The following is a 26606-nucleotide window of genomic DNA, read 5'->3' on the forward strand; positions in this document are numbered from 1 at the left end:
TTTGGAGCAGCCAAGAAATTCCTTTCAGCGACTGGTGCACACCGTAACATTACAAATAGAAACAAATTCTTTAAAAATATATCATTAAAAAAATATACTATTTTCAGTAACCACAATAAATATAATTATTAAACAAAAAAGAAAATTGAACTCATTCAAAATAGTTACTTCTTGATAGAGAAGAGCATGTAGTGTAAAATATGAATATTGAATATTGCAATTGTCGTAACTTAAACAAGAAATAAAAATGCATAAAAATTCGTGAACGTTCCAGACAATATTAGATTGCAATCACAGCGCAAACATCGATTTCTCCGCAATTCCACACCACATAAAACGAATCGCACATTAATAAAACTATTGTCGCAATACAAAATACACTTTCTGAACAATCAAGTACATTGGACATCGATTCAATAAATATCTTTTAAAATTTTTCAAGATTCCCAGCAAAACAATCTCAGATTACCAAAGCAAACTACTTTACTTCTATCTCCAAAAAATCACGAACTTGCAAGAAATAAAACTTAACGCGACAACAAACAACCCGCGACAATAATTATCTAATCGATGGAACGAAGTACAAAATCAAAAACGAGGAAGACGCGAACAATTAACCGACGATCGTTTTCAGTACTAATTCTCTTTTACAGGACGAACCCCCAAATCAGCCTGTTGCTGCTGGATAATCTGAGACACTTGATTGTATATACTCGATTGACCTTGATACACGTCTCCGTGACCTTGATACTGAGCCTGTTGGGGTTGGTATTGGGCTTGCTGAGGCTGATACTGAGTTTGGTACTGAGGCTGCTGAGGCTGATACTGAGCCTGCTGAGGCTGATAATGAGCCTGTTGCGGTTGATACTGAGCCTGCTGAGGCTGATACTGTGCCTGCTGAGGCTGATACTGTGCCTGCTGAGGCTGATAATGAGCCTGTTGCGGTTGATACTGAGCCTGCTGAGGTTGATAATGAGCCTGTTGAGGTTCATATTCAGCCTGTTGCGGTTGATATTCAGCATGCTGCGATTGGTACTGAGCCTGTTGGGGTTGCTGAGCAGGCTGAGGCACGTATGGCTTCTCAGGGCGATAGTTGATCTGATTAGCGATGATATTGTAAGGGATTTGCGACTGGTATTTCAGTAAACTTTGCAAGGAACTGGGAAGATTGGTGGAGTATTGTGGCGCTGGTTCAGCTGGTAATGGTTGAGGTCGTGGCTGCTGCGAATGCGACCGATGTTGGGCTTGTCTTCTTTGCCTGGAGTGTTCCGATTCTTGGTGTGGACGTCGCACTGGGGGTTGCGCTTTTGCTGGCTCCACTGTGTGCACTACAGGAGACGCTGGCTGCTGTCGCAGTAGATCGTCGTAATGGCTGCGGAACTGCTCTATCTGCATCTGCGCGTAGGGCTCTGGGTTGAATCTGCGTGTAATTAATTATTCAATCGCGTATTAATTAAATCGTGACTATCTAAACGCTGATTTTTTTCAGGTTAAATGATCTATAAACGATAAATTTACCTGAACGGTTCAGGAATCGAATTGATGTACGGTGTTTGTTGCTGAAATTTCAATAGTTGCTCAAGCTGTGGCGGTAGATTAGGGGAGTACTTAATTTGAGACTCAACCGGTGGTTGAGGAACATTACTGTATTGCTGTTGCTGTCCAGCTGCCGCACCCTGTCTGTACTGTTGTTGCGCCTGTCGCCTGTGTCTGGGTGGACCACTGGGCTTTCCACGGTAAGTCGGACGTCGTGCTTCCGAAACCGGTTGCTCTTGGATGTCCGATTGATACTGAGATTGGTGTTGCTGTTGATTCGCCTGCGCCGCTAATAAACTTTCGTATCTGCGAAAGACAGTTCGCAGTCTTGTATAAATCAAAGTTTTCTTCATTTCCACGAAGCATGGTGGTTTTACAACATTCCACTCGCAATTTAAATTATCGTTAATCATTGAACTCCGTCTTCACTGATTTATTTAAGCTGCTTTGAATAAAGTACACAAAAGGGGTAAGAACATGAACTGATACCAAAACGAGACCAAACAGAACTATCAATCAAAGAGATTCATCAGTAATATCAATATGCACATTACCTGAAAGGTTCAGGGATGATGTTGATGTACGGAAGTTGCTGTTGTAATTGAAGAAGCTGTTTGATCTGCATAGGCGCGCTATCCAAACCTCTAGCCTGTTGTAACGCGATTTGTTCCGGTTGCGGTGCTGGTTGCGGTTGACGTTGCGCGTGAGCTCTTTGCTGGGGTGCTGCTCTTTGGATGGGGGCTTGCGAGTATTGCGCTTCCTGTTGGGCCTCTGGTCGCGTTGGTCGGTCGTACGATTTCCAATTTACCCTCAAACCTTTCGAACATGATTTTTTATTCACTTTCGTATCATTTATTTCATTTCTTAATTATTAACGAATTGATATCAAGGACCACCACTATTTATTGTGTCATTGATCCGTTTTAACTGTTGTTGAAGCAGAAACTATTATGTGTATTATAAGAATTGACATAATAATGAATTAACAAGAATTGCTTACCACTAGGGTCGTTGTACTGGAGAGATTTCGAGGAACCGGAGTTACCATCGTAGGCACCTTGAATAATTGACTGGCTGTGTCCATCAGTCGATCCTTGAATGTTGTACGCTCCTGTAACAGGTCCTTGGAAGTTGTATCTGTCGGCACCACCGTGATGGGCGCCTTGAATTTGGAAATTCGAGTGGTCATCGGACGCGCCCTGGATTTGAGAGCTACCGTCTGAGGCGCCTTGAATACTGAAGCCACCGCTTTGTGGTTCTACAAATTGAATGGTCAAATAAGGTAAAGTTATTATTGAAATTCAAGGAAATTGTTTAAAAATTATTTTGTAAATAATCTTTAAAATAATGCTATTGAAAAGTAAGTTGAATCCGGTTAAGGATCAATCTATCATTTTTATTAATCTCAATTGCTTACTCAGGTAATAATAACAGAAGATAAATTTCTTTAATATGGGAATATTAAATAAAATTAACACAAATATTTTAATATACCAAAAATTGATCGATACTTGACATTTTCAAAGATGATTACTTTTTCATTATTATTAAGAGAAGACAAGCTTTAAAAAAATATTTACTTTAACAATATAATTACTAGTAAAATAAAATTATAAATATGACAATAATTAATATAAATCTTATCGTATAATTAGACACACGAAATTATTGCTCTGTAAGACAAAATCACTCGCGTGATTGCATATTTCCAAAGTATAAAAATTCACACGTGCCTCGACATAATTCCAAAGCTAATGTGGAGTAACACGATGGAAATCCGATCGTAAATTTGTATCAGTCAGAAAGACAGAGGGATAAATTATGTCGACGGATTTTTCTCCTCGCGGTAACAGTATCGATATCTCCTATCTGTCTCTTACCATTTTGATCTGTGTACTCGATTCCTTTCCCTTCTTCTATTCTTAAACCCTGGGCAACTCGATTCCCGTCACTCGGACCCTGTATCGAGAATTGTGCCAGGCACGCTGGAAGTGCTATTAGTAGTAAAACCTGAGAAAAAGGGAACAGTCATTTCCACAATGATTCAGAGCATTTGTCATAGTGCAACGTGGTGCGCAACCTTGCTGCGATCTTATAACGATCACCTCTTTATTCTGATTTAATAATCTAATTAAATCTGCATTAATTATGAATCACTCTGAGCGTACATTTTATGCATATTTCAATTAATTATAAATTTATATAGTTAGGTCTATGAAAGTTAATTTTCTTGATGTGTATAATTAAATAGTAAACCAATTATAAAGATGATAAATTTGGATATTTATACGGATAATAAAAAGTAAAGTAATCAGCAAGGTAATATCTGAAACGTGTTTGTCTGAGTGTGCATCTAAAATATTATGTTCAATTATCCACTGCAACACTTAACACCAATCTGTACTCTATTACTTTCTTACATTTTGATACCCAGTAAAACAGCTTACAGACTACATTTAATGATCTGTAATAACCGAGTGGACCTATCAGGAAGTGTTAATTCCACGTATTGAGTAAGAGCTCACTAATTAAGTTTTCCTTAAGTGTCGTAGTATCTAAAGAAGGACTCTATTACACAATGTATTACAAGTTGACAGTAGTACACTTTCTAGTCTCAAAGTTTAAGTCCCTCTAAAAATATTGTAGATTACGTATCAGTGTAACGTCAAAACTTAATCCTTTTACGTGTTACTAACGATCAATTAATCGTTGTCATCGATTATTTGCTGATGAGAAATAATTAATCCTCCTATGAGAAATAAATAACTGGCGTTGTGACAACAGAAATTAATGAACACAATTTTCCACGTATAATTTAGGAAACACGTGTTTTACTCACAAATAATTTAATTAAAACGACAATGAATCGATATGAGGTAACTAAGTAGACTTTTGATGGAATTTTTGGTCCCACTTGCGCAATGGTGAACTCTGGTCACAGTGTTATCTAATATGGTAGAACTTGAGGCAGTCGCAGCTACGATTACGCACTGGTTAGTGCGCTATGCGAGTTTATATGGAATTGCATCCTGAAAGCGGAGCAACGTAGCTGCAAGGGAAAGTGGCAGCTTCCAGACCAGATTCTTCGTGGTCAACTAAAGTCAATAATAACACGTTCCAGAAACCCAACGGGAACGGACGCCTTCGAGCGCCTCGACCAGTAATTTCATTAAAGACTATCGATTTATTAAAATTATACAAACGCGACTGACACTCTGCTAAAATTAACCCTGTCTAATAGAATCAGATCGAGCCAAGAATGCTGTAAATAATACACATGAAATGAAAATTTGAATTTTTTAACTGCACGATCATTTAACATTTATTTTTGGCTAATGCATATAAGTAACACGAAACCAGTTTAATTAACATGTACTGTCAAACGTAAAAAAAACATTAAGACAGTTAGACACTGATAATTCGTCTTATAAACCGCTCACTCATGGTCCCACGTCACTTTCTTCGAGCCCCCATAAAGTTTTAAAACATTCCTTAGACTCCATTAGTAAATCCGCTAATTTCAAAATTAATTTTCCTCTCTAATTAACAGTACCTCACATCTATACACGCGAACCTAACTTCTATAATTAATAGACTACAGAATAATTTGTCACGCAACCCTCTCACCTAAGGCACCATCATCAGCGTTCGAGAAGAAAATGGCGCGTTAAGAACACTCAAGCGACATTGAGAAATTCGACGAATACGTAACAAGAAAGCTACAATCGTTCGTTCAGACGTTTGGTCTGAAAATAATTACGATTAAAAAGATTCGAATAGGTGTGACGAGAGTCACGATGACGGAACAGGTTCTTCCAAGTTTGCGGTTAGATTTTCTCACGGAACAGTTTCGACGATTACCGTATCTCGGCCAAATCTGTGCTCGTTAAAATTCCGGTTGGCAGACAGAAAAGTTCTCGCGTGTCTTCGATTAGTGCACGCAGTTTCCGTAATCGGGAAAAGGCGAGGAGCTGGCGCGCACCTTTCCTCGGTGCATTCCAGCCGCGCGGCGCAAGAAAAAGGAACGAGACCTATCTGGAAACCGGGACCAAGCCAGTGGCGGGCGCGTAACTATCGGGCACACCATTGCAAGAGTTACACGCTCGCCTGTAGAAAGTGAAATATAAATTAACCGGCAAGACACGCCTGCCTCGATTATCCCTCGAAAAAAGAGTACAAGCTACCACTTCGGCGTACGTGCACCTAAAAGTGTCACCGTTTCGAGCTGTTATTAAAAAGTTCACCGGTCAGACGGAATATTCATTTTTTTCCTAAGGCAACGTTCTTCCGTTCGACTCGAATTTCGCTTCGTTCGTTTCATTTTCCGTTCCTCTTGGAATTCTCTTCTTGGACTTTGAAATTTTCTACAATTTTACGAACAATACTTGAAATGTCTTTAATTTGAAGTTGAGAATGTTGCTTCTCTTTTCAAAAAATTTTTAATTTCCCCTTGAAATAAATTTTTCATTGATAGATTAGAGGAATATTGTTTTTACGTTCAATCTGGGTTAAGATTTTCTAAATTGAAAGCTGAATATGGAATGCATGAATGATTTTGGTTTATCGATAAATGATAGCAGAGTTTCATTGCACAGTGAACGGTTAATTAGTTTGTAGACAATATTATTCGAGCTTGATTAGAGAATGTCACGATTTTGTATCTAGAGACATATTCGTTTTGCAAAAATCGACGTGTCTTCAATTATTATCTTTGGAAAGTGAACCGCAAATTCTTTGTATCTTTATACTTTCACTAAACAGCTAAACGTGTAAGTGCACACGTCCCTCGATGCTATTTTAATTATCAGTTGTCAGCAAAAAAATTGCAGCGAGCAATATACACGAAAGGATTACAACTGCGAGTAGAACAGGATACGAAACTGCGACTACTTCTTATGGAACTTTCATTCCGCCTGTTTATAGCGATTGTGAGAAAAGGAAATAGGAATTGTTGCATATGCGAAGAAGCAGGAACACGAACGAATTTTCTAAACTGCACACGATCGATCTCCCATAAAAATGACCACTTTGTCGTCTATAATTTATTATAGAAAATTGAAAAAAAATTCTAATTCTAAAAATACAAATATATTAACCAGTTTTTCGATACTTCCACGTGACAACAAGTAGATTTAATAGCATAGAAAGTTTATACTTCTCAGTGGAATTTAAGAAATTTTCAAGGTAAAAGTTAAGTACTCGAATATCGATAGCACAGAATAGTCTGTACTTTCACCTTCGTGCTTATCTGCTATATTTCAGAATCGTCTAGTAAAATTCCATTTTCTAACATTCAAATATGTGTAAAAATAGGAACTTAGACTCCAAAAATTTTATATTAATACTATTCCGTCCCTATTTTTTACCTCTCTAAAAATTTTATATTAATACTATTACTGATTTTTCCTTTTTAATATATAAGTAATATATAACACGCACACATAATTTCCCTTTTATTCTTATCCAATTATCTATATAAACATACTCAGCATAGCTCACGTGATACCGTGGTCACGTTCGATCTATTATACTCGTATTCTGCGAAGGTGTGACACTTCAAAATCGACCATTATCTCTTAATAATCGACTGACAAATTGGTGTGTCCACTTCTTATTTGCGAAACGACATGCAACGTGATTCTGATGACAAATTGGAAATGTCTAATAAAACACTTGCTCGTTTTAACGTGTTAATAAAGGCAATGGAATTATTCTTGCGATAGAATTCATATTTCATAAGTTGCAACTATAACAGGAATAAAAATCTGCAAATTTCGTAGTGAATTTAATTTCACATTTTTGCGAGAGATTTGTAATTTACGTTTTTCTTTTGAAAGCATTGTTCTATTGCCACATTAAACGCATTCCAGACTTTCGATGGAAGCCTAACGCAGACGCGATTCCATCTTGCAAATGCTTTGCAAACGTTCTAGATTTGTGCAATAACGGTACAATTTTCTTTTCGATAGAATCTGTAGACCGAGTAACTGAAGCGCGTGTTTTGTAGAAAGGAACTAGGTTGATCAGAAACAGGACTGAGAGAAGCGAGTTTAAAGCTTTTAAATAATGAACCGCAGAAAAAGATTGATATTAGAGGAAATATAGGAGCAAATATTTTGAAAAATATCAGAGTCTGTATTGATAAATATTTTATAATATACAGAAACGCGAAAATCTAAAGATTTCTTACATCAGACCCATAATCATGATGACATAAAATAGTTAACGTATATCATAATTATTTACAAAAAATATTAATAACAGTAGAAAAACTGATCAATCCACAAAATGTTATAGAAAACCAAGAGAATTAATGTTTCCATTTCCAAAAAAATTACGAAAACATATATTTTATCAAAAAATCAGACAAAAGTATAATTTTTAATAATGTATAAATGCTCGAAAAATTATTAAACCTTTTTTCTATAACTCTCCCTTAAATTTACTCAACGAACAACGATTTAGAATATTAAAATACACGAAAAATACTCTTAATATCTCAAACATTTGGATTCCATGAACTGACTCCTACACTCGAACTCTGTTCAATCGACGCACGGTGCGCAAACCTCCACCCAACACCCCGGAAACCCACGTCAACGCAGAACATTTCGTCGCGATTTACAACAGCACGCAGAGACACTGTCCTTCCACTACAAATTCGAAACATCTCAAACATCCGCCATTTACCCAACCAGTTTCAACCTCGAAGCGATCGAATCGATCGATCTTAAGTTCGACACCAACAAGAACACCCCCCCAATTGTTATCGTCGTGTACACGTAAATTCGTGAGAAACGTTTGACAGTGAAATTTGTCTGAAGCAGATGCGCAAAGGATGAGGAATAGATTTACTTACGAGCAAATTCATGGCGAGAAAGCAAGCTGCACGATGCGTTCAAGGGTGGAGTGTATCTGAGGCAGCCGCGCGGTCACCGGAACAACTTTATAGGCGGCTACGTAAAAGGCGCCTTTCGACGACGGGGATGTGACTTCTCGTCCCACCTCCGCCAGCCCTCCGGTTTTATCGGCTCGCCGTTCCACGGAACTCGCTTTTCAGTTCGCGTACACATGCATATGCATGTGCTGGACAATCTCACTGCCAACGGTGATGGTTCTTCCTGGCAGAACAGAACAGCGGCTACGGAAAACCGCGGGACCATTCATACGTTGCGGTACAAGGAACAGTTTTAGCTCGAGGAAATTGAGCTTCTCTCTTTCAGCTGGTTTTGTGCAACGATCAGTAACAGGTGGACACTCTGTTGAAGTTAATTTTGAATAATTGTTGAGGATGTGATAAAAAAAAGGGTTCTCTCTGTGATTGTCTGAAAATGCAAATTATGAACCCTTTTTCATCAGATCTTCTGTAATTATTCAAAACTGAATATAAAGTGTTCATCTATCGATGGTGGTTGTATAAAACTCGATGACAAACCCAATTTTCTCTTACTAGTACTATTATATTTTGCATATCCACTGTGACTGCAGAACATTATGAATAAATGTGCAGTGGATATTCAAAATTAGTTTATTAATTGGTAAGTATATTTTTTACGTAAAACAGTAGGATTTTTGCCTCATATGCAACATAGAAATATTGATGCAGATTTTCATATTCAAGAAACTTTGAGGTGGATGTCAACGAAACGCACGTTTCTGTCGAATATGAATGAAATATCTCCTCGTATGATACATCTAGCAAGTGTCTGCACGAGACTGGTGCCCGCGAGCAAAAACGTAGTCACGAGCATTCGTAGCTGACCCATAGAAAACAGTTTCTGCTATTATGGTTTCTACAAGAAAAGTTGCTATAATTATCACGTCTTTTTCTATCCACGTACAATTTACTATGGAAATATCGAGAGAAAAAGAAAGGTACTAGTTCTTTTATTCCTTCAAAACAAAATAGTTGGTGGAAGCAATGGAGAACATGAAAATTAGTGGTGTAAATTGTTTGTTTAAAAAGTTTATTTATATGATGACACGTGACACATAATTTTACTTACAGAACAGATCTATTTTGGGGAAAGAAGAAGTTGCTTGCAGTTATTCTGGAAATCATCCCTTAAATGATATCTGTCGTGGATTAGAATAATTTGAATAAGCATCTAGGTAAGCATAGAAGTTTAAAATACAATGTTTAGTATAAACAATTACAATCGCACAGTTCGTTGCATAGGCATCCCACATAATGCATCTGAGGAACAAATAAGAAGTATTACGAAGTTCAAGTCGATAGACGTAAGTGGGTACACAAACGCTCCTCTCGCGTAAACGAGCGCTCGATTGCATCGCTGGAAAACGCTAAAGCCATCGACGAGGTATGTAATTGAAAGACAAGTTTCCCAGGCAGTATCCATTCAAAGGTTACTGTGCAACGACCGTGCGCATCACTTGATGCATCTGTGCACATTGAACTTAGGTAATCGTTACGAACGAGTAACGCGAATGCAAATCGCTCATTGATATCTCCATTTTTATGCGATTCATTGAACGCGACTGAATACCTATTATGTTGTTCAATTGCACGATTATACATTGATTAAATTGTTTTATAAAATATTTTGTAAGAAACGTTAGGAACAATTATCTGCTAATTATTTAAAAGCAGAATGTAATGGAAATTGGTATTTTTCCTACCCTTATTACTTCCAGTTTAGTTCAATCGAAATTTAGTTAGTTAATTAGTATTAATTGATATTTGAAATTTATATATTATTTTATTCAATTTTCTTAATACTGACGCCAAATATATCCTCTGAATCTTTTTAGAACAGAAATTACGTCCATACATACGCCATTATGGAATTGTACAGTCACTATTAAAGAACTCCTACAACGAATTAACAAGAAAGTGAACGTTTCTACGAAACAGTTCTCATAAAAGGTAAGTGTGCTATTCAGACAGTGCATAAAAATGTACTAAATGCTAGGAAGAACATCGTGAGGAATGTTTCTAGGTTCTAAACAATATATCGGAAACTCGTTCCGGTACTCGTGTGCATCGCATTGCGTCAAATGTTTCCTTTTCCTCGTCGAATTCCTTCTGACGGGAAACGGAAGGATTCGAGCGAAATGCGAGGAACAAGAGAAAATCAAAGTACAATTTCACGTATCAAGTCAGATTCGCCCTTTCGATCTGCGATTCTAAAACGAAAGCAAATCTTTCGTTACAGTCGATCGTCTGACACGTTGAAAATGGTGAGGTACAGAAAAAAAATTGTTTAGATTCAACGAAAATGAATGCAAGTAACGCAACCGATCCGAACGAGGCTTAAAGATCGATGAACTCAGAAACGCGACGGCGAACTACTGCCTGTCCGCGTGTGGTTGGCAGTAAAAACGAAAGTGACCGAGCGCTCGTACAATCGCGATCCGCTGAGAGCAACGCGAATCGGTTCGCGATACGTGAAGGCCACGGGACCTATTTACATGCTCTTCCTTGTTCGGTGAAATGCTGTCACTTTCGTTACGAAACCTAACGAGACAAGTCCTCCGCTGGGTTTTTGCGCCACGTGTGTTGTACAGGAACAAACAACGCACACAGCTGTCTCGAAATGAGTTACGCGTTCGGCTCTGTTTCGTTTCGAGCACCGCGCAATTAAGAAGTCTGTGCACCGTTCAGAAGTGGGGCGATAACAGAAGCCCGGAAGTTCTCCAGTGACCAAGGAAGTAGCGATTAATCTGTTTGCTTTACAGATCCGCCCGATGAATTACGGAATTCTGAGGGAATTGTTTGTTTCAAACGCATCGAAGGAAGGTAATGTGACTCGATTGGAGTCCATAATTTGTTTCCTGGAGTGTGGGGATTTTTATGGTATTCTTTTAGCCGATGCCAGTCGTATTTGCTAATGGAAATTACCAACGTGTCTGACTTTTATTTGTTTCGTTGAATTTATGAACTTATCAAGTGATATATTGCCACCATATTTTATTTTTCAACGACCTGTTCTTAATTTACCACTGTTTGGTTGTAGCTATTTTTACGAATGTCCTTCGTCGTCTAAATATCACTTTGTACAATTTACTTTAAACACTTCACGTGGGAATTTTTAGAATTTGCAAAAGGAAAATGAGAATAACTAAGAATACTAATTACTCATCGAGCGATTATTAATTTACACATTTCGCTAACGTTTGTGCACAATTGTTACGAATCTCTAGCCAGATACTCGATGCAGATCTCGTTCGTGAAAATTGGTAAATAATAAGCGCCACCTCTTCGCAGCGTGTCGGTTCGTTAATTAAGAAAAGAAGAGGAAATGGCTGCGCGCAACGTGGATACGCTAATTGCAGGATCTTTCTTTTCAGCTCTGGAATTTGGTGAAAACACATGGAATTATGACAGTTGTTCATGATTGTTACGAAACAAGTTGAAACTTTTCTATCGCAAATTTTCTTCCGAAAATTAGATGTTTCATTGGTTCTCTATCCATTGGACTCGTATAGCATAATTTTTCCAAGTTTTATAGAAAGTAGACAAACTGCAAATTATCCGCGTGACAAGATGCAGAAAGATGAGTGCATAATTAACGATCACGACTTGGTGACAAACCGTTTGAAAGCTAAAGTATCGCGACGAGTATCGCGTACGATACGTCAACAGATCGACTGGTATCGCAAACAAATGGCAACACGTTTACTTTCCATACGGCGATGAACGCTCGATGCTATACATCGCTTTCTATTATCGCTGATCGAACACGCGTCTTTATTAGAAAGGCAGAAACCATCTGACTTTCTACGCGGACTTAATAAGACGAGATTTATCAGCGTGTAACCGGGCAGATCGGCCAGTACCCGTGGAACGTTCTTCCTTGAGCGGTGATCTTAATAAATCCCCCTCGGAAACGGCGCTCGATCGATAACCATTTCGTAACCGCGCTCGCGTTGCTTTTACGCCGGAAGTTCCGTTCACGCCGCTCGCCCCAAGCCGGACCACGCGTGAAACCATTTCGCGGAAAGGAACTGCGTTTTCCACGATACGAGAACGATACGAAATCGTTCGAGCAATTTATGTCGTTTCCTTTCTTCCTTTTTTTTCGATTCTACTCGAATGATTTTCTAATATCGAGACGCAAACTGGTACTTCGAGGTGAGGAGAGGTTACGTTTTATTTCTCGCCGGAAACGCTGTATCTGTAATGTTCGCGAGTTTGTTTTTTAATATCGCAACTATGTACTTATGTTATCAAATGTTTGATAAATTCACTACACGATTGTAAAGTAAAAGGCGAGTGTGTAATTAATGGTCACGATTTGATGAATCGCGAGATTTGGTGGAGGATAGAAAGTACTCGGGAAGATTGCTTTCGTTTGTTATTGAATTTTCACTTCGAACTCGTACAGAACGCAATAAATTTATTAATAAATACAGTTCATCTTGTTGCTGAATTTCTACAGATCTGACGATACGTGCATTTTAAATTAGTGCTTTCTGTTGAATAGTATAAGTTAATACAAGCTAGAGACTTTAATTTTTCAGCCACCAGTCGATTATCCTAGGAAAATGTTCATTTTATAAGCTCGTTTTATTCGAAACTTACAATTGTTTCATATTAAATGTACAATTTAACTGAAACGAAAGAAGCAGAATTACATTAAATATAAATATATTAAATATACAACGTTATAAACTAAAGTTGGGTTTCGTTATTATACAAAATCGAGAAGATTTAACAAACACTCGTGCCCATTTATAACCGCAAGAATATTCGAGAAGGAAAGAACTAAAAGCTAAAGTCAGTGACAATAGCGCAATAAGAATGAATCGTTATTTCGTGCAAACTAAGAATACCAAAATATGTTTCCTCGCTAACCCAAAAAACGTATAAACTCTCGCTTTATCTCTTAACGCGTCAAGACCAAACTACATAACCATCCAATTTTTCTACTTCACAGAAGAACTCGAAGAATCGAGGAAGATATCCTTCTTCACTTTGCAAACCTACAGAACGAAAAAAATTATTTACAGAACGACGATGAACCTGCGAAAGTATCTCTTCGACTCCTCTTCCTCGAATCCTTAAGTCGTCCACAACCCAACGCGTCAATTTCACACCCTACCGCACCCCAATCAGACCCCATCAATGCCTATGGTTTTGGACCTCTTCCACAGGCTTCGTGATGTCCGAGTCATCCTGGTACTGACCTTGATTCACGTAATACGTCTTGGCTCGATATTGATAAGGTCCTGCAGCCTCGCTGCTTGGCAGTTGCTTAGGCACGAACAGCGTTTTCGGTTTATAAGTAATACTGTTAGCGATCACGTCGTATGGTATCTGAGCCTGGTATTGCAGTAGCTGTTGGATCTCTCTGGGCATGTTCTTGTTGAAGACCAGTTGTCGAGGGGCTGGCACTGGTAGCTTCTCGACTGGCACTGGGATGTGCTCCACTTGAGGCTCCTGAAGCTGTTGCTCTTGCTCGTCCTTGTACACGATTCGACCCTGCTGCCCGTAGCGATCAGAGGGTGGCTCGTAATTGGGCGCACTTGGACTTGTCGGTTGCTGGCCGTATTGTTGAGAGTGTTCAGTGTTGGTCTGGTAAAGGACAGCCTGTGGGCCGCTGTAGGTGACTTGTGGTTTGAAGCTGTCGTCCGATGGCGTGGCTGAGTATCTACCGTATTGAGCCTGGTTGGGATCTGGCTGCGGTTCAGCTGGATAACGTTTGTACTGCAACTGGTTCGGGTACGGTTGCGATTCTGTGGGCTGCGGTTGGCTGAACGATTTATATTGTATCTGATTGAGGTTCTGCTGGGATTCTGATTGACTGGGGGGTTGGATGTACGGTCTGTGCGCTAATTCGTCCTCTTCGACTTGCAGGAGCTGGGATTGAGGCTGTTCCTGGGTCGCGTCTGCGTCTTCAGCGCGAGTGGCCTCCGTTTGCTGAGGCTGGGGTGTTTGGATGTGAGGGCGGGCTCGAAATTGAGTTTGGGGCGAGAAGAACTTCCAGTTGACTTTCAAGCCTGCAACGAGGGGCATGCGTGCGAGCACGGAGTTTTTATTTAGGTATGCGAGTCAGGTTTATTGATGTCTTCTGTTTAAAATAAAAATTAATACTGTTGTAATTTAATTTCTGAGAATAACAAGCTTCGTAAGCCGAAGCGCAAATTTAATTTAGCAGGCACTGAAGAATATTTTACGTTTAATATGCTTAGCAATTTGAATTAAATTTGAAATTTACTGTTAATCGCAGGTCTCATCGTATCCCTAAGAATTGAAATAAAAAATTGCTATTACAAATATAATTCCCACGAATTACGTAACAAAATGAATACAGTTTCTAATTAATCGATTTAATATATAATCATTTCCATTAAATGCTTGAACACACGCGATTCATTTCCCATAGGAGGAATCCGAACCCATGTGAATCTAGAACTCTATAAACTCCTGAAAGAACAATGAGGTTACACAATCGCTCTCGAAATAGCGCAGCAAACATCGTTTATCACAAACGAACAATATCCAATTCACGACGTGCCATCTGCGTGCACGTACACATAATGACTAATTAAAGTGTCAGAAAACCGGCAGACAATCGAGCGGCGCGGGCTGATAAATCGCGCCAGCCGCCGAACACCAGGAAAACGAGCAAATGTCCACGATTATCTGATCACCGCCGCGAAAAAAAAAACCCATCGCGTTTATCCGTCCACGAAATCGGTTGTACTACTCACCGTTCGGATCGTGGTACTTGATCTGCGCCTGGGGTGCACGCGTGGGCCGCTGCGTGTTCCTCGGTTGCGCCACAGTCATCGAAATCAACGCGACGAGGAGAATCTGCGAACACAGATCGAATCACAGAATGAATTGCCATGAGAACTAACCCCGGCCATTCCTCTGGACGGGCGCAACGATGCTGTAACCGTCGTTGGTAATGGGATAGGTTAGAAAGTAGTCTTCCTGGACGATCGTCTTTCTCCAGGCTGCTCGCTGGAAATCGACTCCAGCGATCGTCTCGTTCAATAAAACATTTAGCCAGCCAGGATCGTTTCCGCCTTCGTCGCGCGTCGCTTTTGTTCGAACCAGAACACGAGAGCTCGCGTTGCGAGCAACGATCCACGACAATGGCCGATCGTTTCGTCGTTTCACTTCCTCTCGCGGGCTCGTTAAGATTTAACATGAAATTCAGCCTGGACGCGGATGGAATAGAACGAAGGCGCGCTGTTTTTAATATGTTCGACTCGTACAGAATCGAGGCTGTGTCGCCGGTTTCGAGCGGCGCGGACGCTCGTTTCGGAATTCGAAGTTGGATGTTGAAGCACGCGCTCGCGTATATGGGAACGAGTAATTTGCGAGGTATGGCTGGTCTAAAGGAGTGAAATCGTGTCGGTTTTTTTAGTTTTCTATTGTTCGAAATTGTTTTAACGGGGTATTTCTGTCGGGTCGGAGAATGTGCGTTTCGTCATAGTCTTTGAAAGTGATATACAATGCGTACGGAAGAAGATTTTAGATATCAGAGCTAGAAATTAGAAAGGGTGCCGAATTTATATCAAATGGCGTGTTGATTATTAATTTTATGGGAAAATTAAATAGCGAATACACTGGTGATTTCTCTAACTCGAAATTAAAGCACAATTTGCTTCGCAGGACCTACAAATTATTTAACCTTTTAATTTTACAAAATTTTTACGCTTCTACAAAATTACTTTTTTCCATATTTTACATATGAAGTGAATCATAATTTAAATTGATTTTAGCAATGCAAAAATGATATGTTATTGATATTTCTAACTCAAAATTAAAGCACAATTTGCTTTGCAGGACCTATAAATTATTTAGCTTTTTAATTTTTAAAAATTTTTACGCTACTACAAAATTACTTTTCTTCATCATCGAATTCATTCATCAACGAATCATAACTTAAATTAATTTTGGCGATGTAAAACGAATGATTTGTTGCAAAGCAAAATTTCGATTCATTTCGATATCGAAAAAGAGAATTAGCTAAAGAGTGTACAATCGTATAGGTGTGTGAGTGAATTCAGCTGGGAACTTCACGAGGTGCAATGCTAAAGCCACTACGTAATTAATTCAAGGTTCCTGTTCACGGTTCTGTTTACACGCGCGTGGAAAAGAATAGCTACCGCATAGAAAGCTGTAATCGCTATTCACTTAGCGATTACACCTTCACTAATCTAAATCAATTATTAATAATATTATATTATACTGTCATTCTATACCCCACGATACATCTGTAGATTAGAACCAGCGACAAATGAGCAACGTTAAATAAAAATCGTGTATCCTCCAGTGTTCTTCTATAATTAGAAAAAAATTCAATTCAACAAGAGAACAATCAAGTTACATAAGAATCTATTTCAACCCCTTGCTATTCCATTTTATTATCTCTACTGCACAATTCAACCTTCATCTACAAGCATTAAAAAAGAAAGAATATAACATAATAATACATCACTAAAAACTTACAATTCAAGCATTAAAAGGATACTGTAATTTAAAAAAAAAACGCAGTAACAATACCAAGCACCTGCAAAGAAAAAAAGAAACCCAAACCTATAACCAACATAGCTAACTGATCACCATGCAAATCTCAAGTGACAAAGGAAAAACGAGCACAAGAAATGACTCGACCCTGACCACCGTTAACCAACGTTCACCATTCCAGACAATTCGAACAATCGTGCCCGCGTGGCCACGACCGACACCCACCACTGACCACCCCTTTGCAGCACAAGCACACCACAGATTCGCAGTCGTCACTCACGACGAACATCGTCTACCAAAGGCGGTCAGGCTAGAAAAATGTCCCGTTACGTGCCATTAGATCTAAAACCCCGGCGAGTACCGACTGGTCGTTAACAAATGCATGGCACGTCTGTACGAACGGGTGGAACGGGTTCGAGCAGAGTCCCGGAGGGGTTTGTGTTGCACTCACACGAAGTCTCATGGCTGGCCTGGGAGGAGGCGATGAGCGTGGAAGTCTGGTTCGCGGGTGTACGAGCGAAAATCAGCTGACGGGGCCGTCGTTGCTCTTCTATATACTCGCAGCCGGGCCCGTGTAATTGGTCTGCCGAGCAGACGGCCGGTGGCTACCTACTTTTAAAGTAATTCCACCGCTGGTTACGAGCGAAACACCGCGTTCGTAGCCCCCTCGGGATATTATCGCGGCCGGGTGAAAGAATGCGTCCCGCTGGCGCAACAGACGAGGCCCAGAAGGCGATTTAGGAAGCTGCGGGGACCGTGGCCTGTCGGGGTTGCACGGATTTCAAATTTCTGCGAGCACTGGGGGATGATTTCGCGGGTAGAATTGAAGATTTCGGTTGGCTTTGCGATTTTTTTTATTGATATTGGTGAAGAAAGATCTACCCCTTTGTATTTTTTTTTATGAATCAACCCCTATTTTATCTTCACGTTTTCAATGATATGCGCAATTTGTGATTTATGAATTATTTTTGAATTATTTTTAATTTGAGAGTTTGTGGATTCTTTTGGATCTTCAGAGCGAGACGTAATTTTGAAGTGGGTTTTTTATGAAAATTTTTAGATGGAAGGCAAAGTGTCATCCTTATATTAAAGCTATGGGGTTTAATTCTGAAAATGTGGAATAAATGTTTCCTTTTTAGTCTTTAGTTTTATGGTACAGTGTACGTATATGTGTGTAGAAGTTTAGAAATAATTGCGATTTTTATTTGTTTTGTTTCCCTTTCTAACAATAGATAATAGTTAATGCTAGAAGGAATTGTAATTTATGATGCGTTTTCTTTTTAAAAATTTCTTTTTGGTATATTAATAATTTAGATAGACCTGCAAGCAAGAAAAATTTATTTCATATTTTGCGTATTATCTGTATTACAAACAGCATTAACAGAATTAGAAAAACGAACTGTGTGTGAAAATATTTCTACCAAACGGAGAACAGACGAAGAAAATGTAGCGGTAAAATCTAATTGAAAAAAAATTATGTGAAAAAGGTATCCATCACCCATCGTGGGTGGGAAAATACTTGTAATTGTACAAAATATTCTCGTGATACCTCGCGCACTGTGTGCAGATTCTGTCCCGATTAATTTCACTTCGAACAAATAAATCTATTTCTCATAATTCTTCTAAACAGGTATCTTGACAATTAATTCGTAAGATGCGATGTAAGAGGAATTTTTTATTACACAGACAGGATAGAAGAAATTTACGATAAAAGAAGAGATATTTATAGCTTCAATTATTAAGCAAAGATTCATCGAACGCACAGAGAAAATTATATTTCTATCACAATTAATATAAATTATTAGTCATTCTCAAGAGTAATTTAAGAATCACAAATTGTAATATTTTTTTAATACACGCGAAGGCATTAGCAACGACATTAAGACATAACAAATAAACAATCTTCCATCATTCTGGGAAAAGAAACTCTAACACGATTTAAAGTATTTGATCGATGAACCGTGCAGTGGATCTGATATAAGAATACTGTCGCATACCGCTCTGCAATTAACACAAAATTAAGGCCTGTTATTCAATCGGTCTTTTGAAATCATTGGAACCGGTTTTGTGCATGAAATAATTTACTTGTTCTCGAGCAAGACTTGACAAAGGAGGAAATACTGCAACTATTTCTGTTTAAATAGTATAAAACAATTTTAAACGGATACTTGTGCCTCAGCGTTGCAAGAAGATGGAGCCTAAACTATTTCTTGAAATACCAGCTTGCAGTCGTGGATGCAGTGGCATTTTACTACATCTTTTAAGAACTGATAACATTTATGAACATATTAATAATTATTTAAGCAGTTAAGATATGATTAAAACATCTAAAGCAATAATTTCAGATGTCCTTTCAGTTGGTCAGTTGCATGTAGTGGTTGCAGTGATTGCATCGCAGGGTTGTTGTACTGCAAACGTTTCAATTGACTGATAACTTTTGTGAACATATTAATAATTATTTATTAAGCAGTTAAGATACGATTCAAAACATCTAAAGAAATAATTTCAGATGTCCTTTCAGTTGGTCAGTTGCATGTAGTGGTTGCAATGATTGCATCGCAGGGTTGCTGTGCTACAGACGTTTTAATTGACTAATTCGTTCATAATCTATTAAAACACCAGATTTTATTTACAGTAAAAATTGTACTTAGGCTATATAAAATTTTGAGAAATTAAAAAGTTTCCTCTACAAAATGATCTGCAAGGAAGACATGAAAGTCATTCCTTTTTGCATACAGATCGCGTGAAATTAACTTGAGAACGTGCAAACGATCTCCCATAATTGGCTGAAATCGCGGTTATTAAGCAGGGCTAATAACAGTTGTAAAAGTGTTCGAAGGGGTGAAGCAAAAATCCGTGCACCAAAAAGAGCGACAAGAAGTAGCAGTCTAATTATCGAGTTTGAATGAAATTTTCTTTCATTGAGGAAAACTATTTATATATCGCCCATGGAACTTTGAATTCTGTAAAAATCGACGAGACAGATTGAAAATTACGCTCAAACTCTCAAGAGGCAATACATTTTATATTCATGCAATTACTTTCATGGAAAACAAAATTTTATTGGATCTTCAATTTTTTAATTTTCTTTCAAACTAAATTCATTTGTGTACATGTAAGATACCTCTTTTAATATTCATCCATGGAAAATCGAAAATAAAAGTGTGAAATACTTTCTTTTTACTTAAGGCTTCATTTAAATTAAATGTGCAAACATATACATATTTCTTTTTCTCGAAAGCACAATCAGCTATTTTTAAAAACAAAATATCCGAGAAATGTAGTGATTTCAGAAGAACAGTTCACAGAACTGATTTCAGAACCGAAACTCGATTAAATCGATCCACGTGCAGAAATATCAGCAACACTCCAGCGAAATTAGAGAATATCGTACGAACGTTATTAAAGGAAGTAGTTGCACGCTCTAAACGAACTCTAAGAAGCTCGTAAACCAATCCCCAAAGGAGCACTCGAGCTCTTTTTGTCGGTTATGAAAAAAAATGGTAGTAATTTTCGAAATTGCCAGGTCCTCGTTGCGCCCGTTACGACACGCACTCCTCGAGCGAACCAGAAACGCGAAACGCAGGAAGTTCCCCCGTTAACCTCAAAGAATAGATCGTAATTTGTACTTCTACGTCAGCTTCATTTCCAACCAGGCTCCGTAATTAACGCATTAATGGTTCCTTTTCGCTCGAATGGCAATAAAGTATTAGCGTTTCGTAAGTGATACAAATGTAATCAGGTAATTACGCCACGATGTCGCAATCGCGTATGTAAGTCGGAGCTGATGTTACGCTTGCGAAATTACATTTTTTTCTTTTATACATTACGCAAGCGAGGCGAGCGATCATTTTCTTGTGCGGATTTTAACAATGCTATTAATTCACCGAGTTTGGGCATATCCAACAATGCTTCGCGTGTTTTGCAATTAATTCCTCTTCAAATTCCAGATGCTACGAGTCAGGGGTTCTCAAACTGGTTGCACGAGCTTATGCCAAGGGTGCAACTGCGATATTATTTAAGTTTCACTAAGAATTTAGCAATTTACCAGTGGAATCCATTTTTATAACATAACAATGCTGTTTTCTTCTTGTTTATACTACATCTGCCATTCGTCAGCCAGTTTTGTGGTTGTTCGTCACCTATTTCGAGTGGTAGCAAATTTTATTCATCGCAAAAAAAAAATGTCCAATAGATTTTATCCAGCAAAGGTGCTAAAGCGAGAAACCAACGGAAGCAGTTTAATTTGTCTGCCCTAAATGTTTGAAATATCACTTTTTTAGTTTCTGTCACACCAGTATGGTACTTATACGTGGAACCAGTTTTGCAAATGCAACTATGTAGCCTGCTATGTCACCAGCCATTCGAATTCTCGAGCGAGACTCGAGAGTGCACCTAGCTACGCGTGAATAAGTCAGTGAACCTATCCAACAAATCATCATTGCGATACATATAGTCGGTTCTTCGACCGCGAGATCGTTGAAGCATCAGAAAAAGGAGTAACGGCCAAATAAAATCATGGCAGCCCTTAAGAACACAATTCATCGAACATATAAATCTCCGATAAACAATTTCGACGCTATTTTAATGACAAATCGAGTCTTTTAACGTCCAAAAACGCAAACAATTATCGCTCGTATTCAACTATTAACTCAGAAACGAAGCTGGTACCAAAATGGCGGAGCCACGGTAACCTGAAAAGCACTCGAAACTCGTAACATCCTATACAAACTGATTTTTGCCTTCTACGATGCATAATTCGATCGCAAGCTCGATGACACTTCGAGTGTCAACAATCGCAACGGAAGTGAGAAGAGATCGAGAAGATCGTTCGATTCTGCGGACGTAGCAGCTCGCGCGGTACCAAAAAACGTCCACGGCGCCACCCCTCGAGGAAAGTTCGTCGATATTCGAAAGGCGGCACGAGAAAAAAGGATCCGTTCCGGAGAAAGTCCGTCGTAAGGAAGAGCCGCGTTTCCGCGGAACTGTTTGGCAGAAAAAAAGAAATAAGTAAACAGACACTGCGCCTGGTTGCTCGCTCTCGGATAGCGGGAACAAATTTCCCGCTGCAAACGGATTAGCCGGCGATTGCGATGAAATTGCTGAACGAAACGGTGGCTGGCAACGAGACTCCTCGATTAAAAGGACAACCGTGGAGCGTGGCTCGATCGAGCGGGTAAAAACGAACGATAAATGGACGAGAGGAGGGTAACGATCGGTTACGATAATCGCGGGGATCTGAAGTCGGGAATCGTTGCAGAAATGTTGCAGTGCAGTCCTTGCAACGAAGTGCAGGTACGCATAGTGCACAAAAATTTCTCAATTTATTTCTTTTAATGCAAACTGTAACTCTAGTTAAATTAAAAATGGATGTACTACAGCTAAATTAAAAATAGAAGCAACAGAAGAAGTAGATAGGATAATAGTAAGATAAGAGAGAATTTAATTTTTATTATTTTATTATAGTTATTATTATAGTTAAATTAAAAATGGAAGCAACAGAAGAAGTCGATAGGATAATAATAAGATTAAGGAGAATTTAATTTTTATTATTTTATTATAATTACTATTATAGTTAAATTAAAAATGGATGTACTACAGCTAAATTAAAAATGGAAGCAACAGAAGAAGTCGATAGGATAATAATAAGATTAAGGAGAATTTAATTTTTATTATTTGATGCATTGTACAAGAAATCGTTTTATACGATTACAGAAATAATAATCGCAATATCTTTGTCGTGTTATAGAAATTCACGTCGCATGGAAGTCTGCTGTGCAGGATGTCGGTCTTGAGGCAACAATTAGTAGCGTTTAGTGATTATCAATCCAGGAACGTGCAACGCACGAGACGGAATTTTCGTTCTGAGAAGATAATGCTCGTGTTCCTGCAATTTCCTTGGTTGCTTTTTGTTTCAACGCGTGTCTAATGGCGGCGTGCTCGAGGGTTGTACACGGTGTATAAGGAAAGGGGAAGTGACTGGGTTCGGATGTTGCGCGTGCTTCCTTGCAGCAGCGAAAGAAACTTCGTGTGGCAATTAACCGGTTAATTTTGAAAGACTCGTTAACGATTGGTAGAAATAACGCTTGCTAAAACTAATTTGTTGACGTCAACTGCAAAACGATCTCCACGATTGCTTAGAAGTTAAATTGCTAAATGAATTGCTGAATCAATACATAATTAATTCCAATTTTCAAGTATTTTAAAAATTTGATGATTTGGGGCTGTAAATCTTTTACAGACGTTCAAATATCGATTAACAAAACTTATTACTAATATTCCATATAAACACACACTTTCTATTAAAATATTATAAACTCAGTGAGTACGAAATATTATTTTACAATTTTCGCTCGAATAACTTTTACTCAATTTTACTCAATACACCAGATAAACATCTCCTTCGTTGGGTTTCGTATTAAATTTCTTAATTACTTCGGCATCCATCGAAGCGATCGTGATCAGAACATTCTCAGAGAAGAAGAATACGCCGATAGACGATAGTTCGCGATCGTTTCCATACCAAATGCAGCCGCAACGATCATCGGAATAAAGATCGATTATTCAAGTCTCCCAGTTCTTTCCCAGGCCCTAGCTCCAGCATTAATTGCATTTCCTGGTTCGATAGCGAATCGCGTAGGAAGTCGATCGTTATTAACGTGCCTGCCGCACGATATCGATACGAATTCGATAATTAAAGGCGCTCGAGGATGTTCCACAGGCGGATTAAGCGGTAAGCAGACTTGGCAGCCACGCAGGAGCACCAAATAGCAAACAGTCACGAAAAGACCTCGAGGTCTTCAAGTATCTTAACTTAAAAATTTTTTAATTAACCAAAAAGGTTCTAAAAACCCTCCAGAAAATAATTGAGAGAATCTAGAAACAAAATGTTAAATTTTTGGCCTCTGAGTTGGTCTTCTTTTAGAGGGAGACCAAAATTTTGACAGCTTAGAGCCTCCACTTGTCTCGAGTTTGCTTCTGGGATGTTCGTGTCTTCAGCTACTGTAGAAAATCGTGGTCGAAGGCAGCGATCGATGTTAATTTTAAATGGTAATCGACCTTAATTCGAATCGATAAATTAGTGATCGAACGATGTCGAAATCTTTGATGGGTCTGGTGGATTTTATTGGCTTCCATTTTGGCGAAGACAATCATCAATGGTGACAGAAAATTTTATTTAGTATGGTAAGAGATTTAGAAATAATATTTCGCAGCTTTTGTTGCAATTTATTATTTATATATGATATCAATTTTTGTTGGTTGCGAGTGTGTGGATTGGTTAAAGAAGATACTTTCTTCTTCCTTTTTATTTGGTTGAGAGAAAACTTTTGATTTGATCGTAATTTCTATTATGTTCAGAATTCTACACTGCGTTTTCTCTAATTAATAGTGCGAGCACATGTTATCACTTTTCGTTTGGAAAACAGACATTTAATTAGCGGTTTATTCCTTCCCCTGAAGATAAGGTACGCAATACAAGTTCATTATAGTTAGAAATTTGTCACGAGTGTCTTTCTTTAAAATTAATGTCCCTCTGAAATTAGTGAAAGTATTATTTTTTTGGCATCTAAACGAGTGATTGAATTTCAATGGAACTTTTTCTTCTTACTATTCGGGAAGAGTATCTTTGCGTGTACTTTATATGTACATTAAATAAATATTGGAGTATTTTTAAGTACACCGCCATTATATACTACTTCGTTTATACTCATTGGTAAGTTTAATCGATTCTATCGAATTTTACATATGATTTAAGTCAAATAGCCCTTATATACTACTTCGTTTATACTTTCTGATAAGTTTATTCGATTCTATCGAATTTCATATATGATTTAAGTCAAATAGCTCTTTTATACTACTTCGTTTATACTTTCTGGCAAGTTTATTCAATTCTATCGAACTTTGCATATGATTTAAGTCAAATAGTATACATTGAAATTAGATATTAATGTGTTTAATTGTCTGCGCAGATTTCTTCCGTTTTCTACTTGCGCCTTCCACTTGCAAGGATGCAAGAAGATTATGCAGAGGAACTGGATTTCTTCACAGAAATGGAGTAACACATTTTCAATCAGGAATATAAGGAATACTGCTCGACACAGGATTAATTACTTCTTCCATTACTAAATGTGAACCATTCACATAATTCACAATCCTGCAAAGAGGTATGCAAAGCCAGGACTTCCTGGAGCAGTAGTCATTGGCTTCTTCATCAAGACTAAAGAAGAACATATACTTAGGAGGATACACTGTGTTGTATATATATTTATAAATATATTTTGATAATAATTAACTTATAAAAAGACTTGTAGCCTGTACAAGAGGTTTAATAAATGTTTAATCATAGTCAATTAATTGTTTAATCATTTATGAACCTAACCAGTAGTCCTAGAATAACCAATTCCAATCCTTAAGCGAGAGAATCTCGTTAAAAATCGACCTGTTCACTGTAAAATTACTTCGAAGTTTAGGAAATCCGGAAAGATTGGCATTTCTTGGAATATGACGTCACTTCATAGAATCATCGAAATTCCAGGAATTTTCGATGACGTCATTTTCCTGGAAGTGGCACATTTCGGATACCTCCTCGCATATCATGTTCTCCTGATACAAAGTCGGATTTTCGAGATTTTGTTCGAAAAATCGGCAATGTATCAGGAGAACATGACGTCATAGGAGGTATACGTGCCACTTCCAGGAAAATGACGTCACTTCCAAGAATCGCCGGAATTCCAGGAATTCTCGATGACGTCATTTCCAAGAAGTGGCAAAACTCGGATACCTCCTATGACGTCATGTTCTCCTGATACAAAGTTGGATTTTCGAGATTTTGTTCGAAAAATCGGCAATGTATCAGGAGAACATGACGTCATAGGAGGTATTCGTGCCAGTTCCAGGAAAATGACGTCACTTCCAAGAATCGCCGAAATTCCAGGAATTCTCGATGACGTCATCTCCAAGAAGTGGCAAAACTCGGATACCTCCTATGACGTCATGTTCTCCTGATACATTTCCGATTTTTCGAACAAAATCTTGAAAATCCGACTTTGTATCAGGAGAACATGACGTCATAGGAGGTATCCCAATAGTGCCATTTCTTGGAAATGACGTCATCGAGAATTCTTGGAATTTCGGCGATTCCTGGAAGTGACGTCATTTTCTTAGAAGTGGCACAAATACCTCTTCACTACTTATATTCTCCTGATACATTTCCGATTTTTCGAACAAAATCTTGAAAATCCGACTTTGTATCAGGAGAACATGACGTCATAGGAGGTATCCGAGTTTTGCCACTTCTAGGAAATGACGTCATCGAGAATTCCAGGAATTTCGGCGATTCTTGGAAGTGACGTCATTTTCCTGGAAGTGGCACGAATACCTCCTCACTACTTATATTCTCCTGATACATTTCCGATTTTTCGAACAAAATCTCGAAAATCCGACTTTGTATCAGGAGAACATGACGTCATAGGAGGTATCCGAGTTTTGCCATTTCTTGGAAATGACGTCATCGAGAATTCCAGGAATTTCGGCGATTCTTGGAAGTGACGTCATTTTCCTAGAAGTGGCACGCACACCTCCTCACCACTTATGTTCTCCTGATACATTTCCGATTTTTCGA

General features: G+C 38.5%; 2 protein-coding genes across 2 annotated transcripts; both read right to left on the bottom strand.

Annotated features, from left to right (window-relative positions):
• Window positions 1–636: 636 nt before the first annotated feature.
• On the bottom strand, window positions 637–8531 carry LOC143424869 (uncharacterized). Its single transcript, XM_076897226.1, has 6 exons — window positions 8396–8531; window positions 3417–3546; window positions 2537–2794; window positions 2091–2352; window positions 1519–1842; window positions 637–1420 (listed from the first exon to the last, which is right to left on the bottom strand). Exons 1-6 carry the CDS (start codon window positions 8405–8407, stop codon window positions 637–639), a joined length of 1770 nt encoding a protein of 589 aa, XP_076753341.1. The 5' UTR covers window positions 8408–8531.
• A 5080-nt stretch (window positions 8532–13611) lies between these two features.
• Window positions 13612–17479, bottom strand: LOC143424870 (uncharacterized). The gene is made up of 3 exons (XM_076897227.1): window positions 17436–17479; window positions 15214–15316; window positions 13612–14499 (listed from the first exon to the last, which is right to left on the bottom strand). Exons 1-3 carry the CDS (start codon window positions 17445–17447, stop codon window positions 13622–13624), a joined length of 993 nt encoding a protein of 330 aa, XP_076753342.1. The 5' UTR covers window positions 17448–17479; the 3' UTR covers window positions 13612–13621.
• Window positions 17480–26606: the final 9127 nt, after the last annotated feature.

This window comes from Xylocopa sonorina, chromosome 6 (genome assembly GCF_050948175.1).
Source record: "Xylocopa sonorina isolate GNS202 chromosome 6, iyXylSono1_principal, whole genome shotgun sequence".
NCBI lineage: Eukaryota > Metazoa > Arthropoda > Insecta > Hymenoptera > Apidae > Xylocopa > Xylocopa sonorina.